The sequence below is a fragment of the Talpa europaea genome, assembly GCF_964194135.1.
Source record: "Talpa europaea genome assembly, chromosome: 1".
Classification (NCBI taxonomy): domain Eukaryota; kingdom Metazoa; phylum Chordata; class Mammalia; order Eulipotyphla; family Talpidae; genus Talpa; species Talpa europaea.
Window position 1 is genome coordinate 158,543,956 of NC_140073.1, and position 14,208 is coordinate 158,558,163.

The window sequence follows — 14,208 nt, forward strand, 5'->3', positions numbered from 1 at the left end:
TGAGCAGTTCGAGCGCTACCTGCATGACGAGAGCGGCCTCAACCGGCGCCACATCGTGGACAACCGCGTGCACTGCTGCTTCTATTTTCTCTCCCCCTTCGGGCACGGGTGGGTGGTGCTCACAGTGGGGCGGGGTGGGCAGGGCCAGGCCTGGCATCCCCTGACTCCGGCCTTGCGCCCCATCCTAGGCTGAAGCCCCTGGACGTGGCCTTCATGAAGGCCATCCACAACAAGGTCAACATTGTGCCGGTCATTGCCAAGGCGGACACGCTCACGCTCAAGGAGCGGGAGCGCCTCAAGAAGAGGGTGAGGGGTGTGGGGGGGCCCAGGCTTCAAGGCCAGGGCAGCCAGAGGGTGAGGGGCCCCTGGGCTGCAGGGGTGAAGGTAAGGGGTGCATGGGACTATGGAAGGCCATGGGGGCAAGCGGCTATACCCCCGGCAGTGCCTGCTCCCCTCAGCCACCTGCCTGTGCCAGTCCGGGCTCCCTCTTGGGGGCCCCCCCCTCGCTGCTTCTGGCTGCTCCAGCCCCATCACCAAGGTTCCTGCCACCCGGGTCCCGTGACACCTCCATGCCTGCTGCGGACACTCCCCAGGCACCTCCCCTTCGGGCTGCTGGCGGCTGGCTCCCGGCGACCGCTGAGGGGTCAAGCCTCTGAAGGGCTCCGGGGTTGCCGAAGTTGCCTCTGGCCTCGCTGTTCTTCCAGATTTTGGATGAGATCGAGGAACATAACATCAAGATCTACCATTTGCCTGACGCAGAGTCGGACGAAGATGAGGACTTTAAGGAGCAGACCAGGCTTCTGAAGGTCGGGCCCGCAGGGACCCCACGGCCGGCCGGGCGGCAGGGGTGGGCGAGATGGCCATGCAGCGGCACCCTGGGGGTGTGGGTCGCTGGTCTGAGCTGCCCGCTGCCCCCCAGGCCAGCATTCCCTTCTCCGTGGTCGGATCCAACCAGCTGATCGAAGCCAAAGGCAAGAAGGTGCGGGGGCGCCTGTACCCGTGGGGCGTGGTGGAAGTGGAGAACCCCGAGCACAACGACTTCCTGAAGCTGCGGACCATGCTCATGTGAGGCGCTTGGGGGGCTGCGCTCATGCAGGGCAGGGGCATGGGGTGGGGAGTGCTCTAGCCGGTGGGCAGGGGCTGCCTTTGGGCAGCAGATGCGCGCCCGGGTCCTGAGGCCCAGCTGCCGGGTGGCCTGCGGAGCCCTCAGCTGGGAGGCTGGGCCCAGCGGTGGATGCCCAGTCCCATCCCCGGCTGCTCTTCGGGGGCGCGGGGTGCTGGCGCCGCCCTCCTGGTGCCTTCCTCTGTGGAGGGGGCTCCGGAGGCCATTTGGGCCGACCTGCAGGCTCTGGCGCCACGTCTTGGGGCTGCAGCTTCCATGCGGGGCTCACACAAGCACGCTCTCAGCACCCACATGCAGGACCTGCAGGAGGTGACCCAGGACCTGCACTACGAGAATTTCCGCTCTGAGAGGCTGAAGAGAGGCGGCAGGTTGTACCTGGCACGCTGTCATGTCCCAGCCCCGCTGTCATGTCCCAACCCCCCTCCCCAGCCCTCCCCCGCCCCACCCCAGCTCGCTAATCCCTCTACAGGGTGCAGGCGCCGTCTGTCTATCCTGACGGCATCCATATGCTGCCGCCTGGGTCGGGCCTGCAAAGCGCCGCCACTGGGTGCTCGTGCACGGACGCGCCTGGCCGGGGCTGTCCTGGTTGGCGGGATTTATGCCCACGTGCAAGGGGTGGCAGTGGCCAGTCCCAATGGGCACGGTGGACGCCTGGCCTCTGTGTGTCCTCTTCCCTGCTCTTATCTCTCCCGTCCACGTTGATCAGGAAAACGGGCGGTTCTGGGGTCATCGGGCGCGTGACTGTGACTGCGTGCCCCAGGGTGACTGGCTTCTTCCCAACTCAGGAAAGCGGAGAACGAGGATGTGAATAAAGATCAGATCTTGTTGGAGAAGGAGGCTGAGGTGGGTGGGCTCCCGGGCTCCGGGAGTGCGTGCGCAGCTCCTGCGCAGATGGCAGGGCTGCGGGGCTTCTGCCCTTAGCTGGGGACGGGCCTGGTGGGCTCGGGTGGGGCCTGGGGGAGCCCCCATCGTGACCCCGGTCGCTCCTCAGCTCCGCCGCATGCAGGAGATGATCGCGCGGATGCAGGCGCAGATGCAGGCGCAGATGCAGGGGGGTGATGGCGACGGCGGGGTGCATGGGCACCACGTGTGAGGTGAGCTCGGTGGGCCAGGCTGGGGGGAGCGTGGCCGGCACGTTTGTCGCAGAAGGGAAGCTGCATGTTAGAGGGTCTTTTATTAGCCGTTTAGTTGGATGTTTATTGAAGGGGAATGGAAGCCTGTTGACCTAGCCTGTGGGGGCCAAAAGGAGGGGTGCTGTGGAGGGGACCCGGCCACCCCCAGCTCTGCCATGGCCCCAGAGCCTCGCTGGGCTGCTCCAAGGCCCAGGCGGAGGCCAGTCCATCCCCGCCCCAGGGGCCTGGGGAGGTGGGGGCCACCGGCATGGGTGCCCCAGGCTTAGCAACACTGGAGGGCTGACCAGAGCCTGAGCTGAAGTCCTCCCCAACGAGGGACGCTGGCGACCAGCGGAGTGGGGGCCTGGGTCATCTGCGTGCCCCAACCACCCGCCATCTGGTGCAGCCTCAGGAGCTGCAGTCAGGCTGGGGCTGCCGTTGCCTGGTGGACAGCACGGCTGCTGGTCGCCCGGCTGGTCAGGTACGGGCCGGTGCCTCGGGGCAGCCATGGGGCCACGCTGCCTCTAGCCTCACTGCTCCCCTTGAACTTCGTGTGCACGATTGCAGCAGCGTCACCTCAGCACCCCGCTCTGTGCTGTTGCCCGTTAAAGCTGCCCGTCTCCGTTTTCCAGAAAGCCCCAGCCCCGGAGGAAGAGGCTTCCCTTGAGGAGCAGCTGCACCAGGACTCCCCCCATCCCACAGCAGTGCCTGAGAATTTAACTTTTAACCTTTTGACGTGTTACTTTGTATGAAGTCTTAACCTTTGTACTTGTGGTTGTGCTACACTCTGTGCCCAGCGATGGGGACTTTCTCTGCCCAGTTTCCCCCTGCCCTGCTGCCATGGTGCCTTGACCGCCCCGACCAGCCAGTGCTTTCCGGGTATGTACCGGAACATCCCGACCAGCCCGGGGGTCCCCGAGTGGTGGGTCAGAGTCCTGTGACACCCCCCCCCAGAGCCCTCCCTGTGGCCACCTGCACAGGTCCCCCACGTGCAGCCGGTGTCCAGGCTCCAGGAGCTTTTCTAATGATGGGTGCTTGGCTGGGCCTCATGGAGTCTGTGATACCAGAATCAGGTTATTCTCAGACCCGCAGGCGGGGAACAGGTGCCAAGTTCCCACAGGGGCGTGGGGAAGGGCTTGAGTCTGGTGCTTGGGCCCCACGCACCCACCTCTCACCTGCCCGCCCACTGGGGTCACTCTGCCAAATCTAGACGCGCCCCTTGGAAGCAGGTGGCCGGGCTATGTTTTCACGCTGCCTGGGGGTGTGTGCCATCAGCCCTGTGGTCATGGCTCCTGCCCAGCCCTGCCCCGCACCCCTATGCCGGCTCAGCCTGGCTTGCCCTGGGTTGGGCTTTCCCTCCCGAGCGATTTTCCACGGGGACAGTGGCAGCGAGGGTCCTCGGGTGTGACTGTCCCTCCTGGCGCGGGCGAGGCCTGGGCCTCTGCCCGGCCGAGGCCACCCTGTCCGTGCTCGGTCCCCCACCTCCTGGTGCCCCCCAGGGGACCCCTCAGCATCTCCACTGGTGGTGGGAAGCTGGACCCCAGGAGGGAGGGCAACCCCAGGGCTCAGGGCCAGCGCTCCCTGCTTCCTGCAGCGGGAGGGCGAGGCGGAGAGGCCCAAGCCGCAGATGTGGGTGGCGGGTTTGTGTTTGGGTCAGAGAATGAGGTTGGGGTCCAGGCGCAAGTGTCCTCGGCGAGAGTTGTGCCCGAGGCCTGGCCGGGAGCCCAGTGCTGAGGGCCCTGGCTCATGGGCTTCTGGCGGCCGCCAAGGCGGCCGCGTCCCTCTGGTGCTGGGCTCAAGCCCGTGGGGTCCTTCCCCCCCTTCCCCCCCCCCCCCCCCCCCCCCCCCGCGAAGGTTTTGCTCTTTCACTGTCAAGCCCCTGTGGGTTTGGGCTTCCTCTTTCCTGCTCAATCCCGAATACAGGCCTTTGCTGGTGGTCGTTGCTCTTTCACTGGGGGTCATGTTTTCCTATAGAAATGTTTTTTGAAAACGCGTTTTACACCACGGTTTTGTACCCACTGAGACTTACACTTACTAATAAAGCACTATGGTTCGGATGCCGGGAGAGTGGCCGTCGTTGCTGGACTCAGGGGAGGCGAGGCCGGAGGCGGGGGCTGCAGGGGCGCCCCCAACGCAGCCGTGCCGGAGCGGCCGCTTCTGCCCCTGGGGGGAGCACCTTCCTTGGAACTGGACCGCCCGACCTGGGTGCCCGCCTGCTGCCTCCCGGCCGCCCCCTCCTGGGCTGCGAAGCGCCAGCCGGTCCGTCCTTTCCAGCGTCCTGCCTGGCCCTGGGCTTCCCCCCCACCCCGTGCAGCTTCGGGGGCCACGGGGCTGCCCTCGGGGCCACCCCGGGCAAGGGGCCTGCAGGCCGCAGCCCCCTCGGCGTGAGGCCCGCCCATCCCATCCCGGGGCGGGCGGCCCCCGGAGCCCTGAGGGCCGGGGCCCGCGTCCCCGAGCGTCGCAGTTTGGGGGCCCGGGGCCCTCCTCGCGGGGCTGCCCGCCGCCGCGCGACCTCCGCGCGCCTGGGCGCCCGCCCTTAGCCCGGGGAGAGCGGGGGCGGGGGGCTCGGGAGGGGAGCGATCGGGGACCAGGCGGCGCGGGCGACCCAGCCGGCGGCCGGGCCCCGCCCCCGGGGCCAAGCCCCGCCCCGCCCCGGGGCCAAGCCCCGCCCCAGCCACCGCCCCGCGCGATCAGCTCCGCAGGTTTGCGCGAGACGCCGCGGGCCCGCCCACGCCCGCCCCCTCCCAGTCCGTCCTCCAACCAGAACCCGGCGTTCTTCGAGGCGAGCGCGGCGGGCCCCGCCCACTGGGGCGCAGGCCAATCGGCGGCGCGTCCGCGGGGCGGGGCGGGGCCCCAGGCGGGGCGGGCGGGCGGGGCCGGAGGCCGCCGGGGAGTTCGCGGCGGCGGGCGGCGGGCGGCCGCGGAGCCGGAGGCCGGCGGTGAGTTCGCGGCGGCGGGCGGGCGCGGAGCCGGAGGCCGGCGGCGGGGGCGAGGCCCGGCGCGCCCAGCACGGCCGCCCCGCGGAGGCGAGAGCGCCGGCCCGAAGGCCGCGGGGCGGGCCCGGCGGGGGGGCCGGGCGGGGCCTGTGCTCCGCAGGCCGCGGGCCGGGCCGCCCGCCGGGCCCGGGCCGGCCGGGCGCGAGTGTCCCGCGGGGTGACGGGCCGGCCGGGCGCGAGTGTCCGCGTGGAGGCGGCGCCGCGGGCGGGCGGCCTGCGGCCGGGACCCCGCCCGGCCGGCCCTCCCGGGAGCCGCGTGGGGAGAGCCGCGAAGGCGGCTCCGCGGGCGGCCGGGCCTGGCCCCACCCGCCGCCCTCGCGGGCGCCGGCGGGCTCGGGCGGCGGGCGGGCTCGCCGGGGCGGGAGCCGGGACGGGCGGCCGGCGGCCGGGCTGCACCGAGGCCGGCCGCGCCCGCGGGCGCCCACCCCAGGCGGCCGAGGCCGGGGCGGGCGGCCGGGCGCGGGGCCGGCGCCCCGGGGTGGCCCCGCAGGCCCCGCGCGGGCGCGGGCGCGGGCGGGGGCGGGGCCGGCGGTCCCTGGGCGACCCTCGCCGGGGCCCGCGGGCCGGGCTGTCTGTTCGCGGAGCGTCCCTCCGGCCCCCGCGCCCGAGACCCCGGCCTCCCGCGGCCAGGGCGCCGCCCCTCGCAGCGCAGGGGCCCCGGTCCGCCCGGCGGGACTCACGGGCGCGGCCTCGCCGCCGGCTGCGGCCCGTCCTCGCCGCTCCGTCCCCCGCGGCTGGCGCGGGCCTGCGGGCGGGCGGGCGGGCGGGCGGGCGGGCGGGCAGCGCGACGGGTGCGCCGTGGCCGGCGGCGGGGCTCGCGCGGCCTCTGCCGCCGCGATGGAAGCTCCGCGCCCCCGAGGGCGAGCTGCGTGCGGGGCGCGTCTGCCCGGGCCGGCCCTGCGCGGGCGGCGCCACAGCCAGCGGCCCGAGGGCGGGCGCCCCGCCCCCTGGCCGCCGCCCTCCGCCCCTCGCCCTGCCCGCGCCCCTTTGCGGCGCCCATCCCGGGGCTGCCGCCCGCGGCGCTGCCACCGGGCCGGCCCGGCCGGGGCCGGGCGAGAGGTCGGGCCCCCGCTGGCCCTGGCGAGGCGGCGGCGCGGGCTCGGGGGCAGCGCGGCCCCCTGTGCCGGACGCGGCCCGGCGCCCCACGCCCCCGCCTGCCGGCTCCCGCTGCCCCCCAGGGCGAGCCTCTCGGGGACCCGCCTTCGGGGCGGGCCGCGCGGTGCGGGAGCGTCCCCCGGGCGGAGCCCCGACGGCTGGGCGGCCCCGGGAAGGCGCGTCTGGGGCGGGCGGGTTAGGAGGAGGCGGGTCCGCGGCTGGGAGGCGCCGAGCCCGTGGGGGCGCGCGCCGCCGGCAGCTCCGCGGGCGCTGGGCTCGGCCCGCGGGGCGGGACCCCGGTTTACACACTCCCGGCCGCGGCTGCCGCCAGGGCCCGCCCCGCCCGCCCCCCGCCGCCAGGTAGTTTGCGGTTGACGGCTCCGGGGCCCCCCGCGCCCCCCACCCCCCGCCCCGCCCCTCCGGCCAGGGCGCCCGCCCGAGGCGTGAGGCTGAGCGCCCTGCGGGGCCGGAGGCGGCGGGCCGGGGGCGATGGGAGGGGCGGGGATGGGACGGCCGGGGCGGGGCCCTGTGGCTCGCCCCCTCCGTGACCGGCTCCCGGGCCCAGGCCCAGTGGCCTTCCGGGAGGACACTCTCCTGCCCCAGGGCGGCTCGTCAGCCCTGGGCCGGCCGGCCCGTGCGCTCCCCCGGTGGGCCCCTCCCGGCTGGCCGCAGGCCCCGGGGCCTCTCGGCTGCAGAGGCGGCGGGGGCAGAGCGGGGCGACAGGCCTGTCCCCGCGGGCACAGAGGCTGCCGGGCCGAGGACAGCGGAGGCCGCTGTCGTCCTGCAGCCCTGGGGTGGGGCCTACGCCCAGAGGCCGCTGCTGGGGCGCGCCCCACGCTACCCGCCGCGTGGGAGCCCTGGTCACTGCGCCGCTCTCGGACGGGGACCTGGGAGCCAGGCAGGGCGGCGCTGCCTGAAGAGCCGGCATCACCTTCCGCTGTCTCTTCCCGCACCTGCAGCTGCGGAGGATGGGGGACACCGCGGGCACCTACCGCGCCCTGCCCCCGAAGCCGGGGCCTCACCTGGGCGCCCACACCCTGGAGCCCGGGGCTCCCCATGAGCGGGAGCGACACCTGCTCCTCAGCGTCCAGCTGCTGGACGGCTCGGTGGAGACCTTCGGCGTGGAGGTAAGGAGCGTGGCCTCGCGTGTCCACAGCCCAGGCTCTGCGGGCCGTCGGGCTGACCTGCCCTCACGTGGAGGCCACCACCGGCTCCGCCGCCCTTTGGGTTTGGAACACGCTGGTGCCCAGCACCCCGCAGAGGCCACGACCCGGCACCCTGGCCTGAGCCGCCCAGCGGGGCTGCCCTCCGCGGGGCGTGTAGGTGGAGCCGGGGCAGCTCCGGCTCCAGGTCAGAAAAAACATTCCTGGGGTGGGCCCAGGGCAGCTGGCGGAGGTCCACGGGCACCCAGGCTCGCTCAACACCCGTCCTGATGCCAGGCGGCCTCCCAGTGTCTTTAAAAACCCTCCCCTCATCCTCAGATGGCGCCCGAGCACCTCCTCTTCTTCCTGATGTTCTCGTGCGGGTGTAAAGGCACGTTTTCAGGCGCTTTGCCATCGCCGCCACGAAGTCAGGGCGGTGGGCTGGGCTGGGGGCACCGTCCAGGGGGCCGGCGGCCAACGCGGGAAGCCAGGGCAGCTGGGCTGTGGGCAAGGCCGTGGCGTGCTGGTGGCGAGGGAGGCCGGGGATGAGCTTGAGCCCTGCCTGGTGCGCCTGGCTCTCCTCGAGGCCGGGGTGCGGGCGGGGCCCTGCGCCCGAGGGACTGGTCCGCCCGCTTCCCAGGTGCCTGCGAGCTCCAGACCGGCTGAGGGCCGGCGCTTCCGGTCTCACCTGGGGCTGGATGGACCTGCAGGAAAGAGGCCAGAGGTCTCGGGGGTTGGCTGGCCCCCAACCTCTTCGGGCCGTGTGGGAGAGCAGCGCGGGGCTGCAGCCGGGCAGGGCGGGCAGCCTGTCTCTGAAGAACAAAGGAAGGGCCAGGCGGGAAGGAGGGCGGCTCCCGGCACCTGCTTTCAGAACGTCCCTGGGGTGGGTGAGTCGTCCTTCCCAAGGAAAACCAGGCGGGGGAGCATTTAACTTCCACCTGGGCAGGCGCCTTCCCCGAGCAAGTGGCTTCCGAGGGGCTGGCCTGTGGTGCTTGAGAAAACCAGGGCTTGCTTCTTCCGAGACTTCCAGAGTGTCCACAGCTGGTCAGCGTGGCGGGCGAGGCCGCACTGAGAACTGTCCCACAGCTGCCTCGCCGGGGCTCCCGGCACCCCAGTGCTGGCCGGGGCTTTCCAGGCAGAGGGTGCGCCTCTTGGCGGGGGGAGTGCCGTCTGGCGTCCGCCCGGCTTGAGGGCACCGGCTCAGGGAGGCCAGAGAGCCCCTGGGGCGGAGCGCCGGGAACCTGCCTCTGCCGGGAGTGCGGGCTGGTTGGCCAGAGGACCCGCTGGGGCCCCCCAGCAGCCTCCCCGCTGTCTCCCGTGGCCACTGCGCCCGGCACCCGAGGCGAAGTCCAGGCGCTGGTGGTCTGCGGCCTCCGCGCGCCCCACCCCACAGGCACTGATGTGAGGGTGGCTTGAACCCTGGGTTCGGGCTCCAGCCGCGCGGGGAGGGGGGGCCTTGCTCAGGAACAAGGGAGAGGTGAGCGGCGTCAGACGCCAGATGCGGACACCTCCGCGCCCCTCTGCCTCGGGGACGGCTTATGCTGGGGACCTTTTCAGCTCAGGAAGAATTTGATACCATTTATTTATTTATTTTTAAAAGATTTATTTATTGGGCCTCCCTGGTGGTGCAGCAGTTGAGCGCTGGGCTGCGAAGCTGCCCGCAGCCTCTGCAGCGCCGGTTCGATCCCGGCCGCCGGCGAGGGTCCCACATGGCGCGCAGACCTCTCCTGCCGCCTGCTGCTCCCCTCAGCAGTGTGTTTCAGTCAGTCTGCCTGCTCTGCTCCCCGCTCTGCCTCTGGTGAGTCCTCTCACCCTCCCGCGCTTCTGACTGTGCCCAGCGCTTCTGCAAATAAATAAATCTATGTATTTATTTATGCATACAAGAGCTGGGGTGCAGGCCAGAGGTGCAGGGGTGAGAGGATTCACCAGAGACAGAGCGGGGAGCAGAACAGGCAGACTGACTGAAACACCCTGCTGAGGGGAGCAGCGGGTGAGACAGGAGAGGTCTGCCGCGCCATGTGGGCTACCCCACGGCCGGCAGGGGTGGAACCAGCACTGCAGAGGCTGCGGACAGCTTCACAGCGCTGCACTCAACCGCCTGCGCCACCAGGGAGGCCCTGCAGGAATTTTCTTGAAAGTCGAGATCTTAGTTATTTTCTAGTCAGCCCTTTGCTCTCAAGATGCCTTTGACTGATTTGCTTTCCTTTTTATCAGGCCTATTAACGTTGGCTCTGCCCGTTCTGGTAAATGTTTGACTTTTAAGATTTATTTGTTTATGCATACAAGAACAGGGGTACAGGCCAGAGGCATGGGGGGGTGAGAGGATTCACCAGAGACAGAGCGGGGAGCAGAACAGGCAGATCCACTGAAACCCATTGCTGAGGGGAGCCGCGGAGACAGGAGAGAGAGGTCTGCTGCGCCCTGTGGGCAGCTCCCTGGCCGGGGATCGAACTTGTGCTGCAGAGGCTGCGGACAGCTTCATAGGTTGCGTCTTGAACCCTGCACCCCCAGGGAGGCCCTGTTTATTTTTGAAACGCTTGGGTTTGCTCCAGGGATAAGGCAGAGCCCTGGGCCCAGGCCCTCCTTTCGGGGCCGAGGTCTACGGGGCAGGTGGGTCAGCCAGGCTGGGCAGGCGAGCGCTGCCCGTTGGGAGGAGAGCTGCTTCTGCACCTGGCTGGGGGCCCCTGGGTGTGTGTGGGGAGCCCCTGGGTGGGGCGGGGCCTGCGGCCAGCATCGCTGAGCATGTCATGGGGACCATGTGCCCCTGCAGACCCCACCAGCATGACTGTTGGCTGCGTCCACTGACCCCGCGCCCCGTGGGCGTCCCTTCCCTTTCCCCAGGCTCGGTGGTGGGGAGGCGCCTGTCGCCCGTCACACCAGCCCGCTGGGTGGCACAGTCGCCCTTCCCAGGAAAGCGGGTGTTTTCCTCCTGCCAGGACGCCGTAGCCGCGTTCCAAAAAGCGCCCCGGCAGACGTCGTCACTCACTCTCCCACGCGAGCAGCCCAAACACGGACAGTGACCTGCCGCGGGCCTTGCTGCTGCCTGACCTCAGCTCATCCGTCAGCTGCAGTCGGGGGCACATGCCCCACACGCCCCAAAACTATTGGTTTTGTCCTGGGAAGCCTGGGAAGTAGGTATGTGTCCTGGACCCGGCCCGGACGGGGCCCCGTGGGTCCCGTGAGGTGCGTGGGAGCCCCAACGGCAGCGCGGGCAGGCCACCCCTGCGGGCCCCGCCTCCTCCTGGTCCCGAGGCCAGTGACCCACCACGGTGTGGCCTGCAGGGCGAAGCTGGCCTTCTTCTTCCTGCCACTTAAGCAGCAGAACCACTAGAAGAACGTGGTGGGCTTACCTAGGTCCCACAACAGCTGCTGCTGTGGGCAGCCCCCTTGGGCGCCAGCACGGTTGAATGGACCGATCAGAAGGGAGGGTGGGTGCCCCAGAAGTGGGGACAAGCCCGGAGCTGCCCGATCTCCAGCATGGACCTTGGAGCTCTGTTTCTGCCTGGGAGGTGGGGAGGGTGAGGGTCAGGGACCCGGCCTGGGGGGGCGTGGGAACAGGGGCGCGTGAAGAGGCTGGTGGTTTCTGGCCGGGGGCGTGCGGGGGACAGGAGGGGACACGGGAGAGCAGCCACGGCCTTTGCCTTGACTCGGCTTTGCTTTGGCTCTTCCCAGGCTGCCCGCCCGGCCCTCCCCGTGTTCCCGCTGGGTGGGGGTGGGGTGGGGTGCTGAGCCCTGAGGTCCCGGCGCTGGGCCTGCTCCATGGCGAAGGGCTGACAGGATGCAGCGGGCGGCGGGACCGCCTGGGGTGGGCAGGTTTGGGGGTCCCGGGAGCCCCTCCTCCTGCGACGGAGCCTTCCAGAGCAGCTCCCGGTGCGCCTCCATCCCTCCCTGCGCCCTCGGGTACCTGCCGCCTGGGGGGTGCAGGGGATGCCCGTGGCTCGTCCCCTCCCCTGGGAGGCACAGACCGGGCCTCAGGGCCCAGAACTCATGGGGACCATGTGCCCCTGCAGACCCCACCTCCCCCGCGGTGTCTCTCATGTCTCTGGTAATGACAGCCCCGGTGTCTGGGCACGGTGCTCGCCAGCGGCCGCTGTGCCATTGCGCCCTGGGGCGTGTCGCGTGGGTCTGCGCCGCCTCTGACCTCGTTTCTCACTGTGGTCGCCAGCCCGGCCGCTGGCCCGCGCTCAGCCCCTCCTGATTGGGGTCCTGCTGCCCGCCCTGCAGAACCCCCTCTGCGGCGGAGCAGCCCGCTGTGCGGTCCAGGGATGCTGACCAGCCTCACGCATCTGCCCACCCTGCGCAGGAGGCAGTGTGGCCAGTGGGAGGTGCTGGCAGCACTGGCCTCCCTGGGCCTGCGCGGCAAACGGCTGGCTGGGCGTCCTGCATGGCCTCCTTTGGTCTCTCTCGGCAGCCCCGGCGTCTCCAGCCTGGATGAGTTGCCTCGTGGAGGCCCGGGGGGCAGTGGCAGTGGGGGGCGGGGTGCACAGTGACACTCCGGGCTCGCCGTCAGCTCTGTTCCTCAGAGGAGTGTCTGCTCGAGGCCTTCGCCCATTTTTCAAGTCCAATTGTTTGGGCTTCTGTTGGTTTTTCCGAGATCTTTGCATCAAAGCCCGGGCCTCAGCGTTGGGGTATCGTGAGACACCTCGTATTTGAAGTTAAAAAAAAGCAAACGAGAGACAGGGAAAGCTGGAGGCCACCCAGAAGGGACCACCCACTCTCACTGGCCAGCCCAGCGAGGGGCGGCCGCCGGCCTGTCCTGGGCCTGGATGCCCGCGCAAGGGTCACGGGGGCTTTAAAAACCGACGCGGGGGTGGCGCAAGGGGTTAAGCACCACACTACGAAGCTGTCTGCAGCCTCTGCAGCTCGAGTTCCATCCCCACCCAGGGAGCAACCCACAGGGCGCAGCAGACCTCGCCTGCCTCCCCGCTGCTCCCCTCAGCAGTGGGTTTCAGTCCGTCTGCCTCTTCTGCTCCCCGCTCTGTCTCTGGTGAGTCTTCTCACCCCCACATCTCTGGCCTGTACCCCGCTCTTGTATGCATGAGTAAATAAATCTTTATATAAATAAATAAAAAAATGACGTGGGGAAGATCTCGGGTGCCCACACAGCCCCACGGGCTCCCGACTTTATAATAATTAAAACGGTTAGAAAGTCCGGCATGCAGAACCGCTGCGTCCAGAACCCACCCACGGCCCCGAGCCCAGCGCCTCGGACTGTCCTGAAAGCCAAGTGGGGGCTGCACCCCCAGACAGGGTCGGCCCCCCGTGCGCCCCACCCGGCACCAGCCTCTCCTGAAAGGCTCCGTTCACGGCCGGGGCGCCCGGCTCCTGAAGGCCCCTGGCCTCTTGGCTTCCTCGCGAGCGCGTCAGGAGCCACAGCCAAGCCCGGGACAGGCTCTTCCTTCACCAAGACGGACAGCCGCCCTTGCTCCCGCCGCCGCCGCTGCTTGCAGACCTGGCGCTCAGGAGCACCGCCCGCGCGCAGGGCGGGGACTTGCTCTGCTCTGTGCCGCCCGCACCCCCCACCTGGCGTGCCCCCCCGCCCCCCCACCTGCACTGCCCCGCCCCCACGGCCTCCATGAGGCATCCAGGCTGGAGACGCTGGGGCTGCAGGGCCTGCCCCCGAGCTGTCAGCCTGACCCGGGCAGTGGGGGCACTGGCCGGGGACGTGCCCAGGTAGCTGACCGGTCACATCCGAGCGCCTCACCCGAGCACAGGCGCAGACCACGCGAGCTCCGAGAGCAGCAACACGGGGTTAATTTAACAAGCCAGGGGAACAGAGACTGAGGCCGCAAATGGCCGATTCCCGCCCCCGAAGCCGTGGTCAGTGCTTTAAAGTCCTGAGCACAAAGGCTCCCAAGACAGCCGCAACTTGGCACGGCGGCCCCAGCGCGGCAGCCACACAACAGGCGGCTCCACCTCACCAGACAGCAGGAGACACGGCTGGGCGCCCCCGCGCAGCCCTGGACAGGGACACTCCAGACGCCGGCCCAGCAGCCCGACAGCGCCACACGCAGCTCGGGGGCCCCGCCCGGCCTCCCCTCCGCCGGGACAGCAGCACAGCCCCGAACCCCTGCTCTCCGGGCTTGGCCGCCGGATGCCTCCCCCCGTCCTTCGGAGCCCGCACCAGCCTCTGGAAGATGCACATGGTGGGGGCCGAAATCGCTGACCCTGAATTGCTGAAGACCTGAAAATGCTGCATCCCGCACAGTGAACCCTGGGGGTGCTTCTGCTGCTCCTTCTATTTCCTACCACAGCCCCAGCGTTCCCAGTTTCCTGGGCCCATCCTCAGCAGCACCCTCCGGGGGCAGCCCCTGGGACGGTCTAGCTTCAGCCCCGGGAGGGGCGAGTACACCTGGTGCGTGGGGAGGGCTCCCCAGGCTTTGGGGGCAGGGGCAGCAGCCCCCACCTAGTGGAGTGGAGGTCCAGGCCCACAGGCCAGGGAGGGCGTGAGGTCAGGCGATGCTCATGGCAGGAAAACCCCAAGCTCCAGACACAGAGGACCCCGGCCTCCGGCGGCCCCCCCAGTGCCCTCCCTGACCCGCCAGCCTGGGAAAGAGACGAGGGCGCAGCCAAGCCAAGCCAAGGAGGAGGGTGGGGCAGCAGAGAGGCTGGGGTGCGGGGACAGCGCAGGGGGTTGGGGGCGGCGGAGTGTGCCCGAGAATGGATGCCTCTGAAGATGCGGTCACCTTTGCAAGGGTCCGGAGTGAGTGTCGCTGCAGCTCCCAGGCACTCGATGCCGG

General features: G+C 70.2%; 1 protein-coding gene across 2 annotated transcripts; it reads left to right on the forward strand.

Annotated features, from left to right (window-relative positions):
* Positions 1–213: 213 nt before the first annotated feature.
* SEPTIN2 (septin 2) lies at positions 214–2,927 on the forward strand (the record flags this gene model as incomplete). Of its 2 annotated transcripts, XM_084254736.1 has the most annotated exons (7): positions 214–306; positions 705–806; positions 920–1,065; positions 1,408–1,491; positions 1,909–1,966; positions 2,115–2,217; positions 2,868–2,927. In XM_084254736.1, 6 exons carry the CDS (start codon positions 214–216, stop codon positions 2,214–2,216), a joined length of 585 nt encoding a protein of 194 aa, XP_084110862.1. In that variant the 3' UTR covers position 2,217; positions 2,868–2,927. The 2 variants fall into 2 exon arrangements, with proteins under 2 accessions (XP_084110862.1, XP_084110861.1); XM_084254735.1 differs by lacking the exon at positions 2,868–2,927 and having other exon boundaries at positions 2,115–2,276.
* Positions 2,928–14,208: the final 11,281 nt, after the last annotated feature.